General features: G+C 36.4%; 1 protein-coding gene across 2 annotated transcripts in view; it reads left to right on the top strand.

Annotated features, from left to right (window-relative positions):
• Positions 1 to 24,166, top strand: part of USP47 (ubiquitin specific peptidase 47) — a 136,767-nt gene that overhangs the window by 42,752 nt on the left and 69,849 nt on the right. For both annotated transcript variants that reach the window (XM_012456659.3, XM_012456661.2), the window contains 4 exons: positions 2,480 to 2,683; positions 7,233 to 7,346; positions 15,529 to 15,667; positions 20,875 to 20,971. In XM_012456659.3, coding sequence (XP_012312082.1) covers positions 2,480 to 2,683; positions 7,233 to 7,346; positions 15,529 to 15,667; positions 20,875 to 20,971 — 554 coding nt within the window. The remainder of the gene's footprint in view (positions 1 to 2,479; positions 2,684 to 7,232; positions 7,347 to 15,528; positions 15,668 to 20,874; positions 20,972 to 24,166) is intronic.

The raw sequence follows: 24,166 nt of genomic DNA, 5'->3' as shown, positions 1-24,166 counted from the left end.
GTTAAAAAACAGCATGTATATTGTAATCCAGTGTTTGTGATTATGAAGCATGCATGTATGCTTCTTTCTCTGTTTCTCTCTCTCTCTCTCTCTCTCTGTGTGTGTGTGTGTGTGTGTGTGTGTGTGTGTGTGTTTGCAGATAAAATATTTGGGAGGATATATGTGAGAATGTAAATAGTTACCTGTGGGTTATAGAGTTTCAGATTATTTCCATTTTTTCATTTATACTCTATTTTTTTAAAAAGCAAAATTATTTATATGTACAGAAAAGGAAAAGAAGGACTGTTACTAAAAAGAATATAAGCCACACATGAGATTAAATTTTGTTTTTTCTGTATAATACATTTAGTGTTTAGACAGGATTCCATTGAGGGATAATTTTCCCATATGGAAGGAGAAGCATTTGGAGTGCTTGTACCCTGCATTCACATATTTAGGGAAAGAACCAATAACTGCTAATGTCTGGCCATAGGATGTTGCCACATCTCCATTCTTATGTATGATTACTATTACAGCACTTTTGATTTCTAAATGCCTAGAGTTGTCTTCCTTTGACTATCAACTGCAGCCTGTTTGAAGCTTTAAAATCTGGCTACTACAGTATTTTATACCAAGAACACTGAATCATGCAGACCTGACCTATGCCTGAAGTAGACTATTGAATCCATGAAAGTGAACCTTTTGTAGTTGAAATATATTTTGAGTCGTTTACTCTTTTGTCATAAAGCATTCTTAAAAAGATCCATTTTATGTTTTTTAGTTTAGGATTAAAGTATGTAAAATAATCTATTATATGTGTTAATATAACATCTTAAATGTATAGGTGAAGGCTTTTTTCCTCTTTGAAATGTATATTAATAATATAATGTTCTTTTGTTTTTTATTTTACAGAAATGTATTTTCTTTTTATTTTTTAAATAAGTTATTGGTCATTAAATATTTTGATGTGTCTGAATTGTAGTACTATCCAATTTATTTTAAATATTATACTATCATGGCAACTTACTTTTTTTCTAAACTAATTGGAATAACTTTAAATGATCACTTGGAAACTCAAAATTGTATGTCACAGAAACAAATGATAATTGTATTACTTCAAACAAGAAACTTTGTGGCTATCCCATCTTCAGTACTAGCCAATTATAATTATTCTTATTTAAAAATGGATAATATAGAAGCAACAAAAGGTTGAGATTGATAGTGTCATAAAAAAGAAGGAAGAATTCAATTTTTGTGCACACCACCGGTTTGTAGAGATCATATTTCTGAATAGCCCATTATGGAGGTAGTGAGACATCTAGATCCATTTTAATGCCGCACCTGACTTTCAGGGAAAGCAAGAGATTTACATCATCAGATTTGTATATCAGAAATACTATTCTGGGTTGAAGGAATATAAGATCGGAAGTTAAACTTCTTAGGAAGCTGTTTCATAATTTTGTTGTAGGATATTCTTTTTGCTGCGAGCAGGAATAAAGTGAAGGAGGTAGTTCAAGAGATAATCAAAAGGTAGAATTGATAGGATTTGGAGACTATGTGAGGTAAAGAGGAAGATGCTCGGCTCAGCTGTTTGGTTTCAGCAGCAAGGCAGATGATGGTGCCGTTCATTGAGATGGCTATTATAGAAGGAGGGAAAGGAATTTCTTTCATTAAGTATCTTTGATGTAGTCTTTTACCCCTGTGGAAAGTGGAAAGGTGATGTCTTTGAACAGCTTGAGGGAGGGCATAGCTTATTTGAGAAAGTTTCCTTTTAAAAACTCTTTTTTATCTTGGTAATTACTGGGTTATGTACTAGATGAAAAAGCGGGAAGAAGAATTGGTGACCCTAATTCCTTTCTGTATTGGTAATTGAAACTGTTTCCTTGTTTTTCCCTCTCCCTCCTCCTGGCTCATCTGTTTGGATAAGCTTGTCAGCTCCCGAAACATTGATAAATGGAGCTTTTCGGACATCTGGGCTTATGGGTACAGCAGCATAAAGGTCAAGAGGTCTGGTAGCCTATATCCCTTAGTTACAGATTTTGTAATCTTTAGACAGTCCTTACTGCATTTTTGCACAATTTCCTTTTTTTTTTTTTTAGGAGACCCAGAAATACTTGATTAGACTGTGCTAGCATGATAATGATACATTTTTAAGGATCAGATTTTATAATTTTTAACTTAAAATTGCTTAAATATTACTATCTTCATGGCTTATTGACCACGGATTTATAATCTTAAAAGTGAAAGCACATATCACAGGAATGATTGTTGATTCTGAAATATGCCCTGGTTTTCTCAAAACAAACATATATGGTACTTATATGTTTGACATATCCATTAGAATGTGTTTCAGACTACAGTAAAATGGAGAAAATAGCACAGAGAAAATACTTAATATTTTGTGAAGTCTTTTACATTTAATCATAAAATTTTATGGCTAATTATACTTTTGCTTTAAAGATAAATAATATATGAAGTCATATTTTTCTTAAAATTTCAGATAGAAAATGCTGCTGAAGAACCTAGAGTCTTATGTATAATACAAGATACTACTAATTCAAAGACAGTGAATGAACGGATCACTTTAAATTTACCAGCATCTACTCCAGTCAGAAAGCTCTTTGAAGATGTGGCCAACAAAGTAGGCTACATAAATGGAACCTTTGATTTGGTGTGGGGAAATGGAATCAATACTGCTGATATGGTAAAATCCTAGACTTAAGCTTCTAAAATGTTATTATAGCCATTGTTGTTGTTGTTACTAATGATAATGTTAAATCCTGGAACTCTTTTTAATATCATAAACAAGAGTGTAACAACTAGGCCGGGTGCGGTGGCTCATGCCTATAATCCCAGCACTTTGGGAGGCCGAGGCAGGTGGATCATGAGGTCAAGAGATCAAGACCATCCAGGTCAACAAGGTGAAACCCCATCTCTACTAAAAATACAAAAATTAGCTGGGCATGGTGGTACGCGCCTGTAGTCCCAGCTACCCGGGAGGCTGAGGCAGGAGAATTGCTTGAACCCAGGAGGCGGAGGTTGCGGTGAGCCGAGATCGCGCCATTGCACTCCAGCCTGGGTAACAACAGCGAAACTCCGTCTCAAAAAATAAAATAATAAAAAAAAAAGAGTGTAACAACTACAGTAAGAGCCTGTGTGCTGCTAAGTAATTGGATCCTTCTTCCTTTTGCCTCCTTTCTGGATTTAATATTTGCTTGTCCTAAAGTTTACATAATGTCATTTCATCGTTTTTTCATTTGGAAATGTGACTGTATAATACTGTGTTTACTAAAGAAAAAATTCTGTAGTTACTGAACAGAATGATGACCATCTTATATTTGTCAATGAAAAAAGGTTGCAGAATCATGTGTATTTTATGATCTGATTTTTGGAAAAGAAGAAAAAATATTCATAGTAAGAGAAATGGAAGGATATGCACCTCATACATTTCAGTGTTAACCAAGATTATCTCTAGCTGACTTTTATTTCTTTTTATTTGTGTGTGTATATGTATTTCTGGGCAAGTTTTTAATATGTTTCTTTTTCTTTGTATGAACTTTGTATAGTTTCTATATATAGCTTTTGACTTTTAACTCTCAAGGTTAAAAACATTTTTAACTACTGTAACGTTTTAAGCTCAGATCTCTTTGAGGGTATACTTTCTTATTTCAGTCTTCTATTAACTATTTCCTTAATTATGTATCCTTTATCTATTTAGTTTCTCTCTTTCATGGTGTAGCATTTCTTTAAATACTTAGTGATTCTTGCTTTCTGCTCATCTTTGTATTCCAGAACCTCTGTTCACTTCTCTGTGGATGCTAATTAAACTTACCCTATTCAGTTCTTGGTGTTGTGGGAAAAGGGTGGGACATGCTGCTAGGTGTCATGTGTTTATAATTTGTTCTGGGATTGGCTGGTTCCTGACTCTTTAGGGTTAGGAGTTAATCAGTACCTAGATAGATAGTACTGCACTGCCTCTCTAGTCATGGTGCCCACCCTTTACCCTGACAGGAAATAGACACTACTGTCTGCTGCTTAGTCCAAGTAGAAAAAGAGGAGACGCCAAACCCATCAGAATGCCTTTTCCCACTTGCTCACTGTTAACTGTTTCCTGGCTTCTATGTCTTGACCTTAGTCTGAAGTTCTATACTACCTTTATCTCTACGGTAGTCTTCTCTTATAGGATCTTTGGGCTATAGTTCCCCCTAGTTTTATTTTTCCATAGATCTGATCCTACTGCTTTCTGTTTTTTAATTTCTCAGAATTTTTGGTTTGCCAAGCATGCTGTTTGTTTTCCTGCACTGTTGTAAGATTTTTTCATTAAAAAACTGTTTTTTGACATTTTATGGACTTTTGGGGAGGATTATTGGTAGACATGTACTTAGGTCATCATTTGACCTAATCCTATATTAATGTTTACTACCAAAATAAACAATTGCAATTACGAAAAAATTTTCTAGAAATCCATGATAGACGTCTGTCCTTAGGCCATTTTTGTAAGAGCACTGATCCCATTCATGAGGGCTCCACCCTCAAGATGTAATCAGCTTCTAAGGCCTCACCCCTTAATATCATTGCATTGGGGATTAGGTTTCAGCATATGAATTTTGGGGAAAAACAGACATTCAGAATGTAGCAGAGGCACTGATCACTTGCATGGAAGTGTGGTTAAGGAAGGAGACCATTGAATTGGATCTCATTTGCATTATTAGATTAGTATATTCTAGATAGTCTTTTTTGTTTCCATTCTCTCAGTCCAAATTCACCCTGCATAATAGTTAGAATTATTTTCAGTCATCTAAAATTGTAGCACTTACATCACCTTCTAGTTCAGTAACCTTCAATCACTGCTCATTGCCTACTGATGAAAAATCAGATTCCCTAAGATAGCATTTAAGACAAGCTACCATTGGTTCTTTAAGGTTTTATACTCTTAAATCCCAGATATTGGATTGATTTATTTTCTTAACATAAATTTCCATAATTTTCTGTCTCCATGTTTTTGTTTATATTACCTCTTTTATCCTATGCCATTACTGCTCTAATTTTTCCAAGAAAATACCTCTAACAGCCAATGAAATGGAATGTGTATACCTATGATATTTGGAGTACATATTTTAAGTTGGTTCCACAGGAGAATCAAAGATGTTTGATATTGCCTGATTCGCCCTTAAAAATGATATTACGCTTTTTATTCCACAATATTTTTTTAAAAATGTATAGAACTAATGTTTTAAACTGAAATTAACCAATAAAATTGGTAGTCAGACAAGACCTGAAAGATAAACAATATTTAATCTGAAACTTTGAATACTTTTTGGTACATCACCACGTAATTTCTAGTGCGGTCCCTTTTTCAATTTAAAGGATACTTCTGTACTGTCCTATGTGTCTTCCCAGGTCCTATTTATCTTTTACCCTTAAGAAGCCTTACTCGATGTTTCTTCATGCTGCTTTAAAAGTAATGTTTTTCTCATTGACCTCCCATGCCCTTTGGCTGGGCCACGTATCATATAGTTCCTTTTTGTTATAAGTATTATCAATCTGTGTCTTTCCGTTTCTAGTGTAAGCATTTTTATGGCAAGAACCTCATATAAATTTCATATCCTCCATAAACATTCCTTCTCAGCATTCAAAAAGCATTTGTTAAATTATCTTTCACAATAGCTTTAAATAGCTATATGTCAGAATTACCTGTTTCTCTCTCTCCAGCTATAACTGTACTCAAGAGCTCTATTTCTGTATTTTTATTTGCCACCTGTACATTTCTACAAATATGATTACTTTCACCTGCTTACTGCATAGTGCTGAATGGATACTCCTCAGAAAACCAAGCCCATTTAGCTGCCCATCACCTTGTATACAGACACTTACTGAGGTAAAACCCCTGTGTATTTCAGCTATATCACCTGATCATGTCCCATCAGTGATTTTAAGGAACCCAGCAGTCCCTTTTTTCCTTCCATGTGGCTTCTTTTAGCTTCAGGTTTTCTATGTCCTGTTTCTCTTGTGGATTGATAGATGTGAGCCAAAGTTAAGAGGTAGATCATATATTTGCTTTTTTATTTACTTAACACATCTTTTGCACTTACTGTGTTTGTAGTATTCTAAGCTCTGTACAAATACAGTCTTATTTAATCCTTATATTAATAACTACTCTGCAAGGTAGGTGCTATTAGAGACTCATAGTTGAGGAAACCGAGTCATGGGGAAGTGAAATAACTTTCCAAAGTCACACAGATAGTAAGTAGAAAATCTCTTAGTTAATTTTTTTCCTCAGTACCTGCACTTTTATACAGTGTTAATCAGTGTTAATTTCTTAAGAAATAAAGGCATTTTCATAAAATGAGTCTTTTTAAGGAGACTCTGCCCATGTCTTTGAAACATTGAAAACATTTCTTAATGCAACAAAAAAGTTTTAAAGATGTTTATTTCTACTGCCTCATTTTTCTCAACAGTGGTCTAGAGTGAGTGAGTAGGGCTTGGGGCATACAGAGTTTCCTCTCTTATCCACCAACTAGAGTATATTAGAATGACAGCTAGAGTTGAAATTGCCCTACCGTATAAGTTAGGTGAAGACTTGAATTTTAGATGTTTAATTTTCAAATGTCTGATCACAGTCACTTCCATACCCCCTGGGTCCTCTGAATCCTAGCAGTACGTTTGAAATAGGTATCATTTACTAGGACAGGTTTTTCCTTAAGGAGTCTTTCTGAAGGTTATATTATATACTACATTAGTTATATTTTTGTTATATATTGCATAATTATGTTACGTAATTATTTTGGTTGGGTTTTTTAGTATATTGCTTATCTGGTATTTTTCATCATATTTGTATATCAAAACATTTTAGTTTTTAGTTATGTAAAATTATCTTTAGTCAGTTTTCATGAAAATTCATTAAATATCATATTGCATATATTGTACAGAACATGGAAAGAGAAATGTTTATATATTCTTTATATGTGTATGCAGTACTTAACATTACTTCTTAACTTTTACCTTTTCTGTTTTTGGTTTTTTAGATGTTGGGGAATGTGAGTCTCTGGGATACCTATCAGTGTATGCACTGTTACTGGGCTTAGCTATCCCAGTTAGTGAATAAATGAGTTAATTCCAAGCCTACATGAACAGAGTTTTACCAGATCATTACTTAAAAAATAGTCTTTAAATGTAGATATGTGTCCATTTATAGATTACTTATTTCATTTTATGTTTCTCATAATCTGAAATATTATGCTTTATGTCCTTAGGCTCCACTGGATCATACCAGTGACAAGTCTCTTCTCGATGCTAATTTTGAGCCAGGAAAGAAGAACTTTCTGCATTTGACAGATAAAGATGGAGAACAACCTCAAATACTGTTGGTAAGCTACTTAGAAAGCCCTGTATTTATCATTTTTGTGCACTGTCACCTACTACTTGAGGATGCAATTTCCCAAAGAAAATAAGATATGTTTTGTAATTTGTGTAATAAATTATTATTTTTTCATTCTATGTTGACTTGTTATAAGCGTGTAGAATAACATAGTTAGAGTGGACATCCAAAGCACCATTATTTGTATATACAGTCTGTTGCCACCTTGGGTTTAACATGTACTGCTATCTTCAAGACCACTGCCACACCAGGGATGAAGGTGTGTCTAGGATAAGTTAAAGTGCCACAAAGATCTCCTGTAGTAACCCTCTTTCAGTAGTAACCTTTCCTTTGTTTAAGCATTTGCGTGGTTGCTGTAAATCTCTGGTGGTTTTTGTCAGATTTCTTCAGTATCTGCAAGATCATTTCCATTCTCATTGCTGCCCCCTTTTTTGGAATGACTGGTGTATACATTAAATGTTTCATTTATATTCTTTTAATGTTTATCCCAATTCACATTTCAGTAGACTTTCCTTTTCAGCCCAGTTGCCTTAGAGATTATCTAATGCAGTAACTCCCAATTTGAAGGCTATTCCACCAGAGATTTTTTTTCCCTCTCAATACATTGTAGAGGGAGGCCATGAGTTAAAGAGTAAAAGGGAGGGGCCAAGATGGCCTATTAGAAACAGCTGCAGTCTGCAGCACTCACAGAGAGGAATGAAGGTGGCAAGTGAATATAGCACATTCAACTAAAATATCCAGGTTCTCTCATTGAGACTGATGAGGCAAACAGCTCAACTCAAGCAGAAGGAAGAAAAGCAGGGTAAGGCAATGACCCACCCAGGAGTGTCATAGAGCCAAAGGAACCCCCATCCCCAGCCAAGGAAGCTGTAAGTGATTGTATGACTCTGCCCAGTAAACCATGCTATTCCTATGGATCTTTGCAACCTGAAGATCAAGAGATCTCCTCAGGAGCCCACACAACCAGGGCATTGGGTCCAGTACACAGAGCTGTGTGGAATCTCAGCAGAGCAGCCACTCAGGCACACGTAGAGACCCATTGAGTTTTATATACTCCTACCAGGATCCCCAGCAAGGTGGGAGGTCCATCCATCCATACCCCTAGGAAGGAGACTCAATCCAGGGAACCAAACAGCATTGTTCTGTGGGCCCCACTTCCACAGTACCTCACAAGGTAAGACCCACTGACATGAAATTCAAGCCAGCCAATGGCAACAGGCTGGAGTCTGCCTGAGATGGGGCAGAGTTCCTGGGGAGAGAGGTGGCTGCCATCTCTGCAGTTCAGTTGACTCAGTCATTCCAGCTGCTGGCTTTGGAGAGTTCAAATGGTCTGGATAAGGAGGGATCCCCCCAGTGCAGCACAGCTGCTTTGCCAGATTGTGGCCAGACTGCTTCTTTAAGTGGGACCCTGATCCATTCCTCCTCACTTGTCGGGGCTTCAGCCACTCTAGCCAGGGTTATACTGACAGAGCTCTGATCTCTCCCTGGGATGGAGCTCCGGGTTGCGGGGAGGGGAGGCCACTGTCTCTGTGGTTCGGCTGACTCAGCTGTTCCAGCCTGCCGGCTTTGGAAAGTTCAAACAGTTCAAATGAGGAAGGGTCCCCTGTAATGCAGCACACCTACTCTACCAAAAGGCAGCCAGACTGCTTCTTTAAGCATTTCTCTGATCCTGTTTGTCCTGACTGGGTGAGACCTCCCAAAAGGGGTTTCCAGCAACTTCCTACAGGTGCATTTGGGCCAGCAACAGGTCAAGACCCTTTGTGACAGAGTTTCCAGAAGAAGAGCAGGCTACCATCTTTCCTGTTTCACAGCTTTCACTGGTGATACCTCCAGATATAGGAAAAACTGAGGCAACTAGGGTCTGGAATGGACCCCCAGGAAACTGCAGCAGCCCTACAGAAGAGTGGCCTGATGTTAAAAGAAAAACAAACAGGCAGAAAACAATAACAACAATAACATCAACGGAAAAGACCCCACGTAATCCCCATTCAAAGGTCAACAACTTCAAAGATCAAAGATAGGTAAGTCCACAAAGACAAGAAAGAATCAACACAAAAATGTTGAAAACTCAAAAAACCAGAATATCTCTTCTCCAAATGACTGCAGTTCCTCTCCACCAAGGGCACAGAACTGGGGTGAGGCTGAGATGGCTGAATTGACAGTAGGTTTTAGAAGATGGGTAATAACGAACTTTGCTGAGCTAAAGGATTGTTGTAAACTAACGCAAAAAAACTAAGAATCATGATACAAGAGCTGACAGCCAGAATAGCCAGTTTAGAGAGGAACATAAGTGACCAGAAGGAGCTGAAAAATACACTACAAGAACTTCACAGTGCAATTACAAGTATCAATAGCAGAACAGACTGAGTGAAGGAAAGAATCTCAGAGCTTGAAGACTGTCTTTCTGAAATAAGACAGGCAGACAAGAATAGAGAAAAAAGAATGAAAAGGAATGAACAAAACCTCCCAAGAAATAGGGGATTATGTAAAGAGACCAGATGTACAACTGATTGGGGTACCTGAAGGAGGTAGGAAGAATGGAACCAAGTTGGAAAATATACTTCAGGATATCATCCAGGAGAACTTCTCTAACCTAGAAAGACAGGTCAACATTCAAGTTCAGGAAATGCAGAGAACCCCAGTAAGATACTTCATGAGAAGATTAAGCCCAAGATAATAATCATCAAACTCTCCAAGGTTGAAATTAAAGAAAATATGTTAAGGGCAACCAAAGAGAAAGACCAGGTCACCTACAAACAGACAAACAGTGAACCTCTCAGCGGGAATCCTGGAAGCCAGAAGAGATTAGGGATCAATATTCAACACTCTTAAAGAAAGGAATTGTCAACCTAGAATTTTGTATCTGGCCAAAACTAAGTTTCATAAGTGAAGGAGAAATAAGATCCTTTTCAGACAAGCAAATGCTTAGGGAATTCATCACCATCAGGCCTGCCTTGCAAGAACTCCTGAGGGAAGCACTAAATATGGGAAGGAAAAACTTACCAGCCACTACAAGAACACACTCAAGTAAACAGACCAGTGACACTATCAAGTAACCACATAAACAAGTCTGAAAAATAACCAGCTAGCATCATGATGACAGGATCAAATTAGCAGATAACATTATTAACCTTAAATGTAAATGGGCTAAATGCCTTTAATTAAAAGGCACAGAATGGCAAGCTGAATAAAGAGTCAAGACCCATTGATATGCTGTCGTCAAGAGACCTATCACATGTGCAAAGACACACATAGTCTCAAAGGGATGGAGGAAAATTTACCAAGCAAATGGAAAACAGAAAAAAGCAGGAGTTGCAATCTTAGTTTCTGACAAAACAGACTTTACACCAACAAAGCTGAAAAGAGACAAAGAAGGGCATCACATAATAGTAAAAGATTCAATTCAACAAGAAGACTTAACAATCCTAAATATATATGCACCCAATACAGGAGCACCCAGATTCATAAAGCAAGTTCTTAGAGACCAACAAAGAGACTTAAACTCCCACACAATAACAGTGGGAGACTTCTAACACCCCACTGACAGACAGATGATTGAAACAGAAAATTAACAAAGATATTCAGGACCTGAACTCAGCTCTGAATCAAGTGGACCTAATAGATATCTACAAAACAACAGAATATGCATTCTTCTCATCACCACATGGCACTTTAAAACTGATCACATAATCAGAAGTAAAACACTCCTCAGCAAATACAAAAGAACTTAAATCACAACAGACTATCTCTTAGACTACAGCACAATCAAACTAGAACTCAAGATTAAGAAATTCACTCAAAAACCACACAACTACATGGAAATTGAACAACCTCCTCCTGAATGACTCTTGAGTAAATAATGAAATTAAGGCAGAAATCAAGAAGTTCTTTGAAACTAGTGAGAACAAAGAGACAACAGACCAGAATTTCTGGGATGCAGCTAAAGCAGTGTTAAGAGAGAAATTTATAGCACTAAATGCCCACATCAAAAAGCTAGGAAGATCTCAAGTGAACAACCTAAAATTACAACTAAAAGAACTGGAGAACCAAGAGCAAACAAAACCCCAAAGCTGGCAGAAGACAAGAAATAACCAAGATCAGTGCAGAAGTGAAGGAGATAGAGACACAAAAAACCTTTCAAAAATCAACAAATCCACGAGTTGGTTTTGGAAAAAATTAATAAAATAGATAAACTGCCAGCTAGACTAATGAAGAAGAAAAGAGAAGAAACAAATAAGCACAATCAGAAATGATAAGAGGATATCACCACTGACCCCACAGAAATACAACTGTCAGAGAATATTAGAAACATCTCTATGCACATAAACTAGAAAATATGGATAAATTCCTGTACACATACACCTTCCAAGACTAGGAAGAAATTGAATCTCTAAATAGACCAATAACGAATTCAGAAATTGAGGCAGTAATAAATAGCATACCAACCAAAAAAAGCCCAGCACCAGATATATTTACAGCTGAATTCTACCAGACATACAAAGAAGAGCTAGTACCATTTCTACTGAAACTTCCAAAAAATTGAAAAAGATGGACTCCTCCCTAACTCTTTGTATGAGGCCAGCATCATCCTAATACCCAAACCTGGCAGAGATACACCAAAAAAGAAAACTTCAGGCCAATATCCCTGATGAACATCAATGCAAAAGTCCTCAATAAAATACTGGCAAACTGAATTCAGCAGCACATCAAAAAGCTTATCCACATGATCAAATTGGCTTCATTCCCAGGATGCAAGGTTGGTTCAACATATGCAAATCAATAAATGTGATTCATCCCATAAGCAGAACTAAAAACAAAAACCATATGATTATTTTAATCGATGCAGAAAAGGCCTTCAATAAAATTCATCATCCCTTCATGTTAAAAACTCTCAATGAACTAGGAATAGAAGGAACATACCTCAAAATAACAAAAGTCATATATGACAAACCCACAGCCAGTATCATCCTGAATGGGCAAAAGCTGGAAGCATTCCCCTTGAAAACTGGCACAAGATGAGGATGCCCTCTTTTACTACTTCTGTCTAACATCATATTGGAAGTTCTGACCTGGGCAATCAGGCAAGAAAATAAAGGGTATTCACATAGGAAGAGAAGAAGTCAAATTATCTTTGTTTGCAGATGACATGATTTTATATCTAGAAAACCCCATCATCTTAGCCCTAAAGCTTCCTAAGCTAATAAGCAATTTCAGCAAAGTCTCAGGATACAAATTCAGTGTGCAGAAATTGCTAGCATTCCTGTATACCAACAACAGGCAAGAAGAGAGCCAAATCACAAATGAACTCCCATTCACAATTGCTGCAGAAAGAAAATACCTAGGAATACAGCTAATGAGGAATGTGAAGGATACCTTCAAGGAGAACTGTAAACCACAGCTTAAATAAATCAGAGAAGACACAAACAAATGGAAAAACATTACATGCTTATGGATAGGAAGAATCAATATCATGTTAATGCCATACTGCCCAAAGTAATTTATAGATTCAATGCTATTCTCATTAAACTTCCATTGACATTCTTCACAGAATTAGAAAAATCTATTTTAAAATTCATATGGAACCAAAAAAAAAGAGCTCAAATAGCCAAGACAATCCTGAATAAAAAGAACAAAGCTGAAGGCATTATGCTACCCGACTTTAAACTTGCAGTATAGCAAGGCTACAGTAACAAAAACATCATACTACTGTTGCAAGAACAGATACATAGACCAGTGGAACAGAATAGGGCACTCAGAAATAAGACCACACACCTGCCACTATCTGAACTTCAACAACAAACCAGACAAAAACAATGAGGAAAGGATTCTATGTTTAATAAATGGTGCTGGGAGAACTGACTAGCTATATGCAGAAAATTGAAACTGGACCCCTTCCTTACACCATAAACAAAAATTAACCTAAGACAGATTCAAGACTTAAATGTAAAACCCAAAACTATAAGTAAACCCTAGAAGAAAATCTAGGCAATATTATTTAGGAACAGGTATGGGCACAGATTTCATGATGAAAACGCCAAAAGCAAATTGCAACAAAAGCAAAAATTGACAAATGGAATCTAATTAAAACTAAAGGGCTTCTGCACAGCAAAAGCAACTATCTTCAGAATGACCAGACAACCTACAGAATGGGAGAGAATTTTTAAAGTCTATCCATGTGACAAAGGTTTAATATCCAGAATCTGCCAGAAACTTAAACAAATTTACAAAAAAAAAAAAGCCCCATTAAAAAGTGGGCAAAGGGCATGAACAGACACTTCTCAAAAGAAGACATACATGCAGCCAACAAACATGAAAAAAAGCTTAACATACTGATCATTAGAAAAATGCAAATCAAAACTACAGTTAGATACCATTTCACACTTGTCAGAATGGCAGTTATTAAAAAGGCAAAAAAGATGCTGGTGAGGTTGTGGAGAAAAAGGAATGTTTTTACACCGTTGGTGGGAGAGCAAATTAGTTCAACCATTGTGGAAGATAGTGTGTCCTCAAAGACCTAGAGGCATAAATACCATTTGACCTAGCAGTCCCATTACTGGGGATATAGGCAAACGAGTAGAAGTCATTCTGTTACAAAGATACATGCGTATGTTCATTGCAGCACCCTTCACAATAATAAAGACATGGAATCAACCTAAATGCCCATCAATGATAGACTGGATAAATAAAATGTGGTACATATACACCATGGAATACTAGGCAGCCATAACAAGTAATGAGATCATGTTATTTGCAGGGACATGGATGGAGCTAGAAGTCATTATTCTCAGGATACTAACACAGGATCAGAAAACCAAACACTACATGTTCTCGCTTATAAGTGGGAGCTGAATGATGCGAACACATGTACCCATGGGAGGGAACAGCACACTCTGGGGCGTGCTGTGGGAGTTGGAGGGAGGGCATCAGAAAGAATATTTAAGGAATGCTGGCCTTAATACCTAGGTGATGGGATGATCTGTGCAGCAAACCACCATGGCACACATTACCTGTGTAACAAACTTGCACATCCTGCACAAGTACACCTAAACTTAAAAGTAGAAAAAATAGGCTGGGCACAGTGACTCAAACCTGTAATTCCAGCACTTTGGGAGGCCTTGGCGGGCAAATCACGAGATCAGGAGATCGAGACCATCCTGGCCAACGTGGCGAAACCCTGTCTCTACAAAAATACAAAGCATCAATCAGGCATGGTGGTATGCGCCTATAGACCCAGCTACTTGGGAGGCTGAGGCAGGGGAATTGCTTGAACCCAAGAGGTGGAGGTTGCAGTGAGCCGAGATAGTGCTACTGCACTGCAGTCTGGCGACAGAGCAAGACCCTGTCTCCAAAAAAAGTAATTGAAATGCTTAAAAAAAAAGGTGAAGAAAACCTGGTCTGATTTACTTCACTCTTTTACAAGCTGAGAAATCTAAGGCTTTATGGACTTTTTCAGAATCTTTCTCTTTAATGACACTTTGCTCAGAAAAGATTGTTCTGTTTGATGCTTTTCATTTAGACGTTTATTGTGAATAACAGTGCCTGTCTGGACAGTAGACAGAAATTAAACACAGTCCATCTTTATTCAGGCGGTAACAAAATATACTCTCTGATCTTCATTAATTGCATTATTTGTTTTTATGATAACGAGAAGATTTTGATTAGTCTGAGTGTCATTGAAATCTAAAATAACTATTAATTTAGGGAACTCTTGATTTACAATTCAGGGATTCATGTTTTTAAATGTATAAGAATTTTGCAGTTCTGTCCTAATTGCTTGTGCTGTTTTTATGTCCCTTAATCCTTTTCAGCATCTTCCTTATTAAAATGAAGTTTCTTGTTGGAGACTGTAGGAAGCTATCCATCTCATCCAACAATTATTGTGTGTCCCCAGTGTGCTAGGCCTACCTGGCAAAGATGATATAAAAATGAATCATAGACTGTCATCAAGGAGTACAATGGTACTTTTGATTTAGTAGTACCAAAAATGTTCTCTCATGTAATCAGAAAATTTGAAAGAAAATTTAGAGAGTAACACCTTGGAAGGGGACATGAGCACCTTTCCAAAGTGTTTTGTATCAGCCATCATTCAAACCTTCCTATAGGAAATGGTGAGTGCTGTTGTTTCAGCAACATTTGTATTTATTAACTTTCTGAATATGTTGCTTTTTTAGGAGGATTCCAGTGCTGGGGAAGACAGTGTTCATGACAGGTTTATAGGTCCACTTCCAAGAGAAGGTTCTGTGGGTTCTACCAGTGATTATGTCAGCCAAAGCTACTCCTACTCATCTATTTTGAATAAATCAGAAACGGGTAAGATTTGTTGTTGTTGTATTTTCGTAAAATCATAGGGCATTAGATCCAAAGTAATCTTAGCTATTTCAAGCCTAATCCTCGTATTTTATGGATGAGAAAACAGACCTAGAGCAAAATTACTAGCTAGCAGCCACAAAGTTAGAAAAAGTATGTGGTTTACTTTTCCTTCAACCCATTGTTGTTTCTACTATATTGCTACTGCCACTATTTAATAACTAATAAAAATTATTGAAGATTATGTTTTGAAGAAATCTTTTCTTCTTTTCTTTCTTTCTTTTTTTTTTTTTTTGAGACAGAGTCTTGCTCTGTTGCCCAGGCTGGAACACAGAAGCATGATAATGGCTCACTGCAGTCTCGAACTCCTGGACTCAGTCCTCCCACCTCAGTCTCCCAAGTAGCTGGATTACAGGTACACTGGGCACAGTGGCTCACACCTATAATCCCAGCACTTTGGGAGGCCAAGGCAGGAGGATCGCTTGAGCCTGGGAGTTGGAAACCAGCCTGGGCAACATAGCCAGATATCATCTCTACAAAAATTAAAAAAAAAAAAAAATTAGCTGGGTGTGGTCACTGTTGCTTGTAGTCCCAGCTACTCAGGAGGCTGAGGTGGAAGGATTGCTTGAGCCTGGGAGGTCTAGGTAGCAGTGAGCCATGATGGTACCATTGTACTCAGCTTGGGTGAGGATTTGACATCCTATCTCAAATTTAAAAAAAAGAAAAGTTCAAGAATTTTCTTTTTAATAATTTTCTATTTTGACTATAGTCTTAAATTTTTAAAGTGGACTTTCTCTAGAAAGGAAAGTCTCTGTTGTCTGCTTTTATAGTACTTCCATTTTGAAGCACATGGGCCATGCTTATTTTATTGGGTCTATTGTGTTATCTTTTAGTTTAATCATGTGCTTGAAATGAATCATGTCATTTTGAAATTTCTCCATTTTTCTGGATAGATTAAGCCTACTTTTTTAGTTTTTCACTTTACTGAGCAAGTCAAATGACTTTTTTATGCAAAGGTTTATTTACATATAAGATTGTTTAATCACCTAAGGAATAAATCTAGATACATTTACATGTCATTTCACCTTAAAACAAATCTTTGCAATAGATAGTATGTTTTATGTTGAAGGAAATTGAAACTAGTGTTCAGAGAAGCCTTTGATTGTATATCTCATTAATGATGTTTCGTGCTAAGTATGGCTTTAGAACCTTTATGCTTAGAACTTCAAAACAGAGGTGATTGTAAATATTACATTACAAATATCAGTGTAAAAAGAACACTATAGTGTTACATTGGAGATTTCTTATTTTTAATTTTATTATTATTTTATAGAGATAGAGTCTTACTTTGTCACCCAGGCTGGAGTGCAGTGGTAAGATAATAGCTCACTGCAGCCTTGAACTCCTGGGCTCAAGCGATCCTCTCACCCCAGCTTTCCAAGTAGCTATGACTACTGGTGTGCATCACAACACCTGGCTTTTAAATTCTTGTAGAGATGAGGTCTCACTACGTTGCCCAGGCTAGTCTCGAAGTGATCTTCCTGCCTCTGTTTCCCAAGTAGCTGAGATTACAGGTAGAAGCCATGGTACCCAACTCCAGATTTTGTTTTAATGTCACCTGTAATATTTCATTTGCTATATTTTGTAATTACAATTTAGAATATTTTCCTCATATCTAGATTTGTGTAGTTTTAATGGTTTATTTGTTCTGGAAATAACAGTAAAAACTGATTATGTTTGATATTTAGGATCATTTCTATCAGTATAACTTTTTCTAGCAAACAACACGATAAAAAAGAATACAAAATTATGTTCGATTTCAGATAATAGGAGATAATAAAACTGTTTCCCATTACACTATCTAGAGTAGTGATTCTCAGATTTTAATTTCTTTAAAAGTAATCTGAGGGGGTACTTATTAAAAATGCAGGTTCCGACTCGGCAGAGTGGCTCATCCCTGTAATCCCAGCACTTTGGGAGGCTGAGGTGGGCAGATCACCTGAGGTCAGGGTTCGAGACCAGCCTGGTTAACATAGTGAAAACCCGTCTCTACTAAAAATACAAAAATTAGCTGGACATGATAGCGGGTGCCCTAATCCCAGCTACTTGGGAGGCTGCAGTGGGAGAATTGTTTGAACCCACAAAGTGGAGGTTACAGTGAGCTGAAATTGTACCACTGAACTCCAGCCTGGGCAAGTGAGTGAGACTCTGTATCAAAAAAATAAAAAAGAAAAAAGGTAGGTTCCAAGGCATTACTTCCCAAAATGCTGATGTAGCTGCTCTGTAGTAGGCTGGAAGAAACTGCGTTTTGTTTTAAATAAGCACCCTAGATTGTTCTGAGATAGTTGAAACACTTTGAGAGAGTTCCAGATTTAACAAGTCAAGATTCTTTGTTTGCTTCATCTTCTGACAGTTGATTCAGTCTTTTTTGCAACATTTATAGAACTCCTACTTTGTGCTGTGTACTAACTTCAACTTCGTGTGGCTCTCTGAGGCCTTTGAATTCTTTGAGACTAAGACATGCTTTTAAAAAATGGTCTTTGATTATACAACTGTAATACATGTCATTGTCTTACTATAAAATTTAAAAATATGAAAATAATTTACAATACTACTAGCAGAAACCACTTCTAGTAATTTTGCTTATTTTTGTCTTCGCTTTCCTCTATATGTGTACTTTTCGGAAAATCGGAAATCATGAGTAGATTTTTAATCAATAATTTCGCTTAACACATATGAGAAGTGTTTTTTAATGTTATTAAATAGTATTTTCATATGGGTCTTTAAATGACTGAAAAAATTGTTTCATTCTATAGGTTTCGATATTTAAACTAATTATCAGTATTACTGATGTTATTATGAAAATTCTTATACATACATTTTTGTTTTTATCTCTGATGATTTCCTAAAATTTCTGGTAAATTTCCCAGAAATTATATTAGTAAGTTGAAGTTTATTTTTAAAAATATTTTTAGAAGTCTTTGCTATAATTGCCATGTAATTATAATCTTTGTTCCCATTTACTGTTCCTCACATACCTCTACTCCACTCCCTTTGCCTACTTGTCCATTTTCCTCCAGGATTCTAGGGGTCCTGCCTTTCTGAGTTACTCTATAAGTATCCAAAGGAGTTGTGTTCAGAAATTATTTTATCAGTCACTATTGAGTTTGCATTTTCTTTAAGAGATTATTATAAATTTTGGCAGCATGTATGAAGTGTTCTTATTAAAAAATACTTTCCTGATTTTAACTTAGGGCTCTAGAAACACATTTCTCAGTAACTAATGGGTTTGGGTACTCAACATATTCTTTCCTGTCTTTCTTTCCTACCACTTCCCACTGGTGGCCAACTGCTGTTGATAGGAGATGGTGGGTGGGGAGAAATAAGGAGTATATTAAAGGCTGATGTGGACTTACAAGTGATTAGAAACTCAATCCATGATACCTGTCTTTGGCCAGTTTCTTTAATAATGTTTTTATTTACTTCAGGAGTTGACCTGTTTGAGTCCACTTAACTGGGGCTGTTTGATTTCTCCTTCCTTAGCAGTTGGTTCTGTTTAGGATTTCTTTTTGCGTGTGCGCTCTACAGGATGGTATATGTTCTCATATTCTTCTCCCTTACTGACTTATACTAAAAATACTGATTCATAACTATTTCAGATATAGAATCCACTTGATAATAGCTTCCATTTGAAGTTTATTGATTTAGACAATGCATAATGAGAAAGGTTTCTGTTAATTCATTAGCACTTTTAATAGTGCTAATTTATGTGGCACAATGTTCATTCTGTTTAAATATGGTGCTAAATCATGTACAAAAGATAGTTATATGTGATTTTTATAGCTAATGGTAAAAAGCTATGGCAAAAATTAATTGCCATTACTCTCTTCTTCTCTCAAGCCTACCCCCAGAACATTTTTTTAAGCCCAGTAAAGGGAAACAAGGTCGCAAACAAGTGATACCTGATTGATGTGTATGTATGCAAAGGATGATAGTAGTATTCATTTACCCTGTAAGGCTCCAAGTAGGTTGGTTCTCCCCGAGACTGTTGAGGATTTGGGAGGAGACGGAAAAGAAAGGAAATCCCAGGGCAGCCTCAGCTCAGAAGAAGATATAGAAGAACCTGGTTTTCGCTGTTTGTGAGGAAGGGTCCGTTTTTATGAAATACTGAAATAATGTTTCTTCTTATTACTAATCAGGTTAGATATTATACAAACTTGTGTTACATGTACCTCCTATGCATTGCCCCTCATGTGCATCTGCTGCTGTGCAAAGCATAGGAGAGAGAGAAATCAGATTCAAGCCGTGATAAGCAAATAGGTTATTACAAAAAAGTGAGATAAAGGGTCTGATACAGATTAAGTACAGGATCGTATGAGAACAACTCAAGTGGGGAATAGTCTGCAGTAGAAGCAGTTTAAAATAATGTCATGATGTATAATATGATGTAAACCACCCATGCATACATGGTTCTTAAAGGTGAAACAAATAAGAAATAAAAGCTTGAACCTTAGTACAAAGTGAAAAGCAAATAGCTACTGTACTTGGTCTTTTCTTGGAATCATACAAGTACAGATCGTGTGGATCCATATTACCCTTTGAATAGCATGCTGATCTATAGAATTTCATTGACAACGGACAAAGTCACTCTGCATTACTTAGAGTCTCGTCTTTTATGAGTTTGCATGTAGTGAATTTATCTCATAATGTTATTCTTTCTTACAGAAATTGGTTTATAGGGCTTCATGACAGGGATAACTGGTTCTGTAGAGACTTTCTACATTGGATGTGTATGATGCTATTTAAAGTGAATAGTTTATACTTTTTCATTATAATCTAGTTTAATATGTTTAAAAGTTTACTATGCTTAAACTTTTAGATTTGGGGGAAAAAGATTATGTCTATGCCAGTAACACATACTTTACTAAACATATTAATCATAAAATGTTATTTAATGTCATATAATCTCCATGTGTATCTCTGGACATATCTATAACAAGGTATCCTGACATTTTCTGCAAAACAGAGCTTACTTAGAGCACATATTAGAAAAGAGATCTTTTTTTAGGTGCTATTGAAAAAAATTGAAATAATTTCCAAATGAGTAGTAACTTTAACTTCTGAATCTTCACTATGAATTAGTTATATTATGTTTTTGTTATTTTTAATGTAAATACTGATTAATGTATATTTGTATTTTCTCTTTAAAGGATATGTGGGACTAGTAAACCAAGCAATGACTTGCTATTTGAATAGTCTTTTGCAAACACTTTTTATGACTCCTGAATTTAGGAATGCATTATACAAGTGAGTATTCAAAAAAAATTTATAAATAAAATTGATTTAATAATGAAAACATAGTTTTTAATAAAATTTACCTTCTTGAAGTTATTTTAAAGTTTGGGGCATTTCTCACACCATAAGATACAACTTCTTTCCTTACATAATAACGAAGATCTTGTGAAAAACAGGCAAGTGAAAAATGTGTGCAGAGAGAGAGTCAGAAGTCTATAGACAGCAAAAGGATAAAATTGATAAGATTTACATATAGGGCAAAAAGCTTCCCTCTCTTAAAGCCTTAACACTCTTTATGAAGAAATAAATATCTGCTTTTGAGAGAATTTGAATATATAATCCATACTCTCCTTCTACATCTCAGTTTAAGAATCCAAAGTTGTTTTTTTTTAACATGCAAGCTTTGTTTCTAATTAAAATGCAATACTTAGTTTGTTTCGTGTGTGTGTGTGCGCGCGTGCGTGCACGCACACACAGGTTTCTAAATGACTCCATACACATCAGATAGTTTAAAATGCTGTATGGCGGAAGTCTATATTTAAGTAAACCCTGAAGTCAGACATTTATTTTTATAAATATCCTATTATGACATATTTAATGCACCTTTGCTTTGTATATTTCCTTTAAGATTAACTCAAAATTTTTTAATTTTTAAGGATACTTTTAAGTATGAGCAAACTGATATTTTTCTTTTTTGTTACTTTCTAGTACCATCTTTAAGTTACTGTAAATATGTATTTATGTTATTTTTGTAACTTTTAATATTGCTGATTATATTACTCAAGCAACATTATATCACCCACCATTAGATTCATCTATCACAGGCTGGGCATGGTGACTGACGTCTATAATCCCAGCACTTTGGGAGGCCAAGGCGGGTGGATCACGAGGTCAAGAGATTGAGACCATCCTGGTCAACATGGTGAAACCCTGTCTCTACTAAAAATACAAAAATTAGCTGGGCATGGTGGCGTACGCCTGTAATCCCAGCTACTTGGGAGGCTGAGGCAGGAGAATTGCTTGAACCCAGGAGGCAGAGGTTGTGGTGAGCCGAGGTTTTGCCATTGCACTCCAGCCTGGGTAACGAGCGAAACTCCGTCTCAAAAAAAAAAAAAAAAGATTCATCTATCACCTTGTCATCTGAACTTACTTGTAGAAGTGATGTATTTGTCATTCTGTATGCATGTATCACCCTGTACTGTTTACATGCTAGGCACTTGGTGGATAGGGAGGAAATTAGAAATAAGATCTTTGTTCTTGAGTAATTTATAGATCTTTCTACCATAGCAATATGTATATGTTTGAAATAGTTTAAATAACATTTAAGGACAGCTAAATTCCCTTAGAGCTTAAAGAGAAGTGAGGTTATTGAAACTTGGAGAAGAAAGTAAGCTTCAGGTAGGTCATGAAGCTAGGTGTGGTTTGGCCAGGTGAGAAGAAAGAGAATACACTGCAGACAGGAGGCCTGTCAAAAGTGAAAGTGAGTAATGGTAAGAGCTACCTGAGTGTTAGTTAGTGTTTGTATCAGGTAGTGTTCTGAGCACTTTATATATAGACTCACTTAATTCTCATAGTAACTGTATGAATTTTATGCTATTATTATGCACATTTTACAAAGAAGGTTACTGAAGGCACAGAGAAGTAGCTTTGCCTGAAGGCACACTACTAGAAGTTTCACCTAGTATATGTGAGGATTCACTACCCTATTCTGCTTGTACACTAGCTGATGCCAATAAGCACAGTGTGTTGTAGGGCGCTCCAGGGATTAGCATAACTAGAGGGTTTTTTGTTGTTGTTGTTGTTTCTTCTTTTCTTTCTTTGTTTTTTTCTTTGAGCAACACTTTACCTGGATTTTTTTTTTTTTTTTTTTAACAACACTAGTTTTGTCAGAGTACTGAAGGATGAGGTTAATAGAGTTCAGAGCCTGCTCTCAAAACTAGCATGGACTGGATAGTTGGACGATGTGCCTATTTTGGGGAGTATGCATAGGAACAGGGATCCTGGGCACTTGTTTAACCATCTGTTTTAATACTCTGAAAATGGACTGTAAATTTATAGCACTGTAGAGGAAATTAAGAGCATAGCCAGGGCTATTCATCAGCAAACATATATTACACGTTTATTGTGTGCTAGGCATTCTTTTAGGTATTAGGATTACAGTGATGAGTATGACAAAGTCCCTCATTTAGAGCTTCCTTAGTTTTGTAAGCTCACTTCATAGAATCATGTGTGCCAGGTAGAAAGTAAAGCAGGGTAATGTGGAAAGAGTAATTGTCAGAAGAGAAGGGGAAGATCACAGCTTCAGGTAGTAGACAGGAAGGGCCTCCCTGAGGGCATTCCGTAGGAATAGACTTCACAGGAGCAAGCCTTCTAAAGATCTGTAGTAAGAGCTTACAAGGCATAAGAAGCCGGAAGAGTAACGGGTTTCGAAAAATGAAAGAAATCTAGAAATTCATTGTGATGATCCCAGTGAGTAAGGAAGTGGGAGTCAGACTTAGGGTCAAACAGAAAAGAAGGCCTTGAGATTGCGAGAATAGAGTGAAGTTTATAGCAGGCAGGGAAACAAAGCCTGAGGGCATTGATGATGTTTCTTAATGTAGAACTGAGAACCTCATTGAACTATCCACAGAGTAGCTAGCATAGGATAAATGATCCACAGAGTAGCGCTAGCGTAAAAGGGTAAACTATCCAGAGTGATAGCATAGAAGGATAAACTACCCACAGAGTAGTGCTAGCTTAGCGCCAGCGTAAAAGGATAAACTTTCCAGAGTAGTGCTAGCATAAAAAGATAGGGTTTTATTTTCTTCACTTTTTGTGTAGTAGCCAACAGAGAACCTGCCACTTTGATTTGGAGGCATGTACATGATGTGTTCAGTACATTATTTTAGGAAAGTTTATATAGTGCAGTGTACAGGATTGATTTGAAAGAGAACTGTGGAAGAATCTGTTATTAAACCAGGCATGGATATATTAGAGTCAGAATGATGATGGTGGCAGTAGTTATATTTCAGATCGAAAACTTAACATGGCTTAGTGACAAATTTTACTTAAGAGTAAAGGAAAGGAAAGAATCACATAGGCACCAAAGTTTCTAACTTAGGTGACTAAAGTAACAGCAAGTACCAGCAAGGTTTAAAACTTTTTCAGATATTTCTACCAGAACTAAAGGACATGTGGAAATTCAGTTTTATATTGCAGTAATTCCTC

The sequence above is a fragment of the Aotus nancymaae genome, unplaced genomic scaffold (assembly GCF_030222135.1).
Source record: "Aotus nancymaae isolate 86718 unplaced genomic scaffold, 86718_ANA_hifiasm-v0.15.2.pri h1tg000059l, whole genome shotgun sequence".
NCBI lineage: Eukaryota > Metazoa > Chordata > Mammalia > Primates > Aotidae > Aotus > Aotus nancymaae.
The sequence above is the reverse complement of the archived record's forward strand: the minus strand, read 5'-3'. Positions and strand labels throughout refer to the sequence as shown.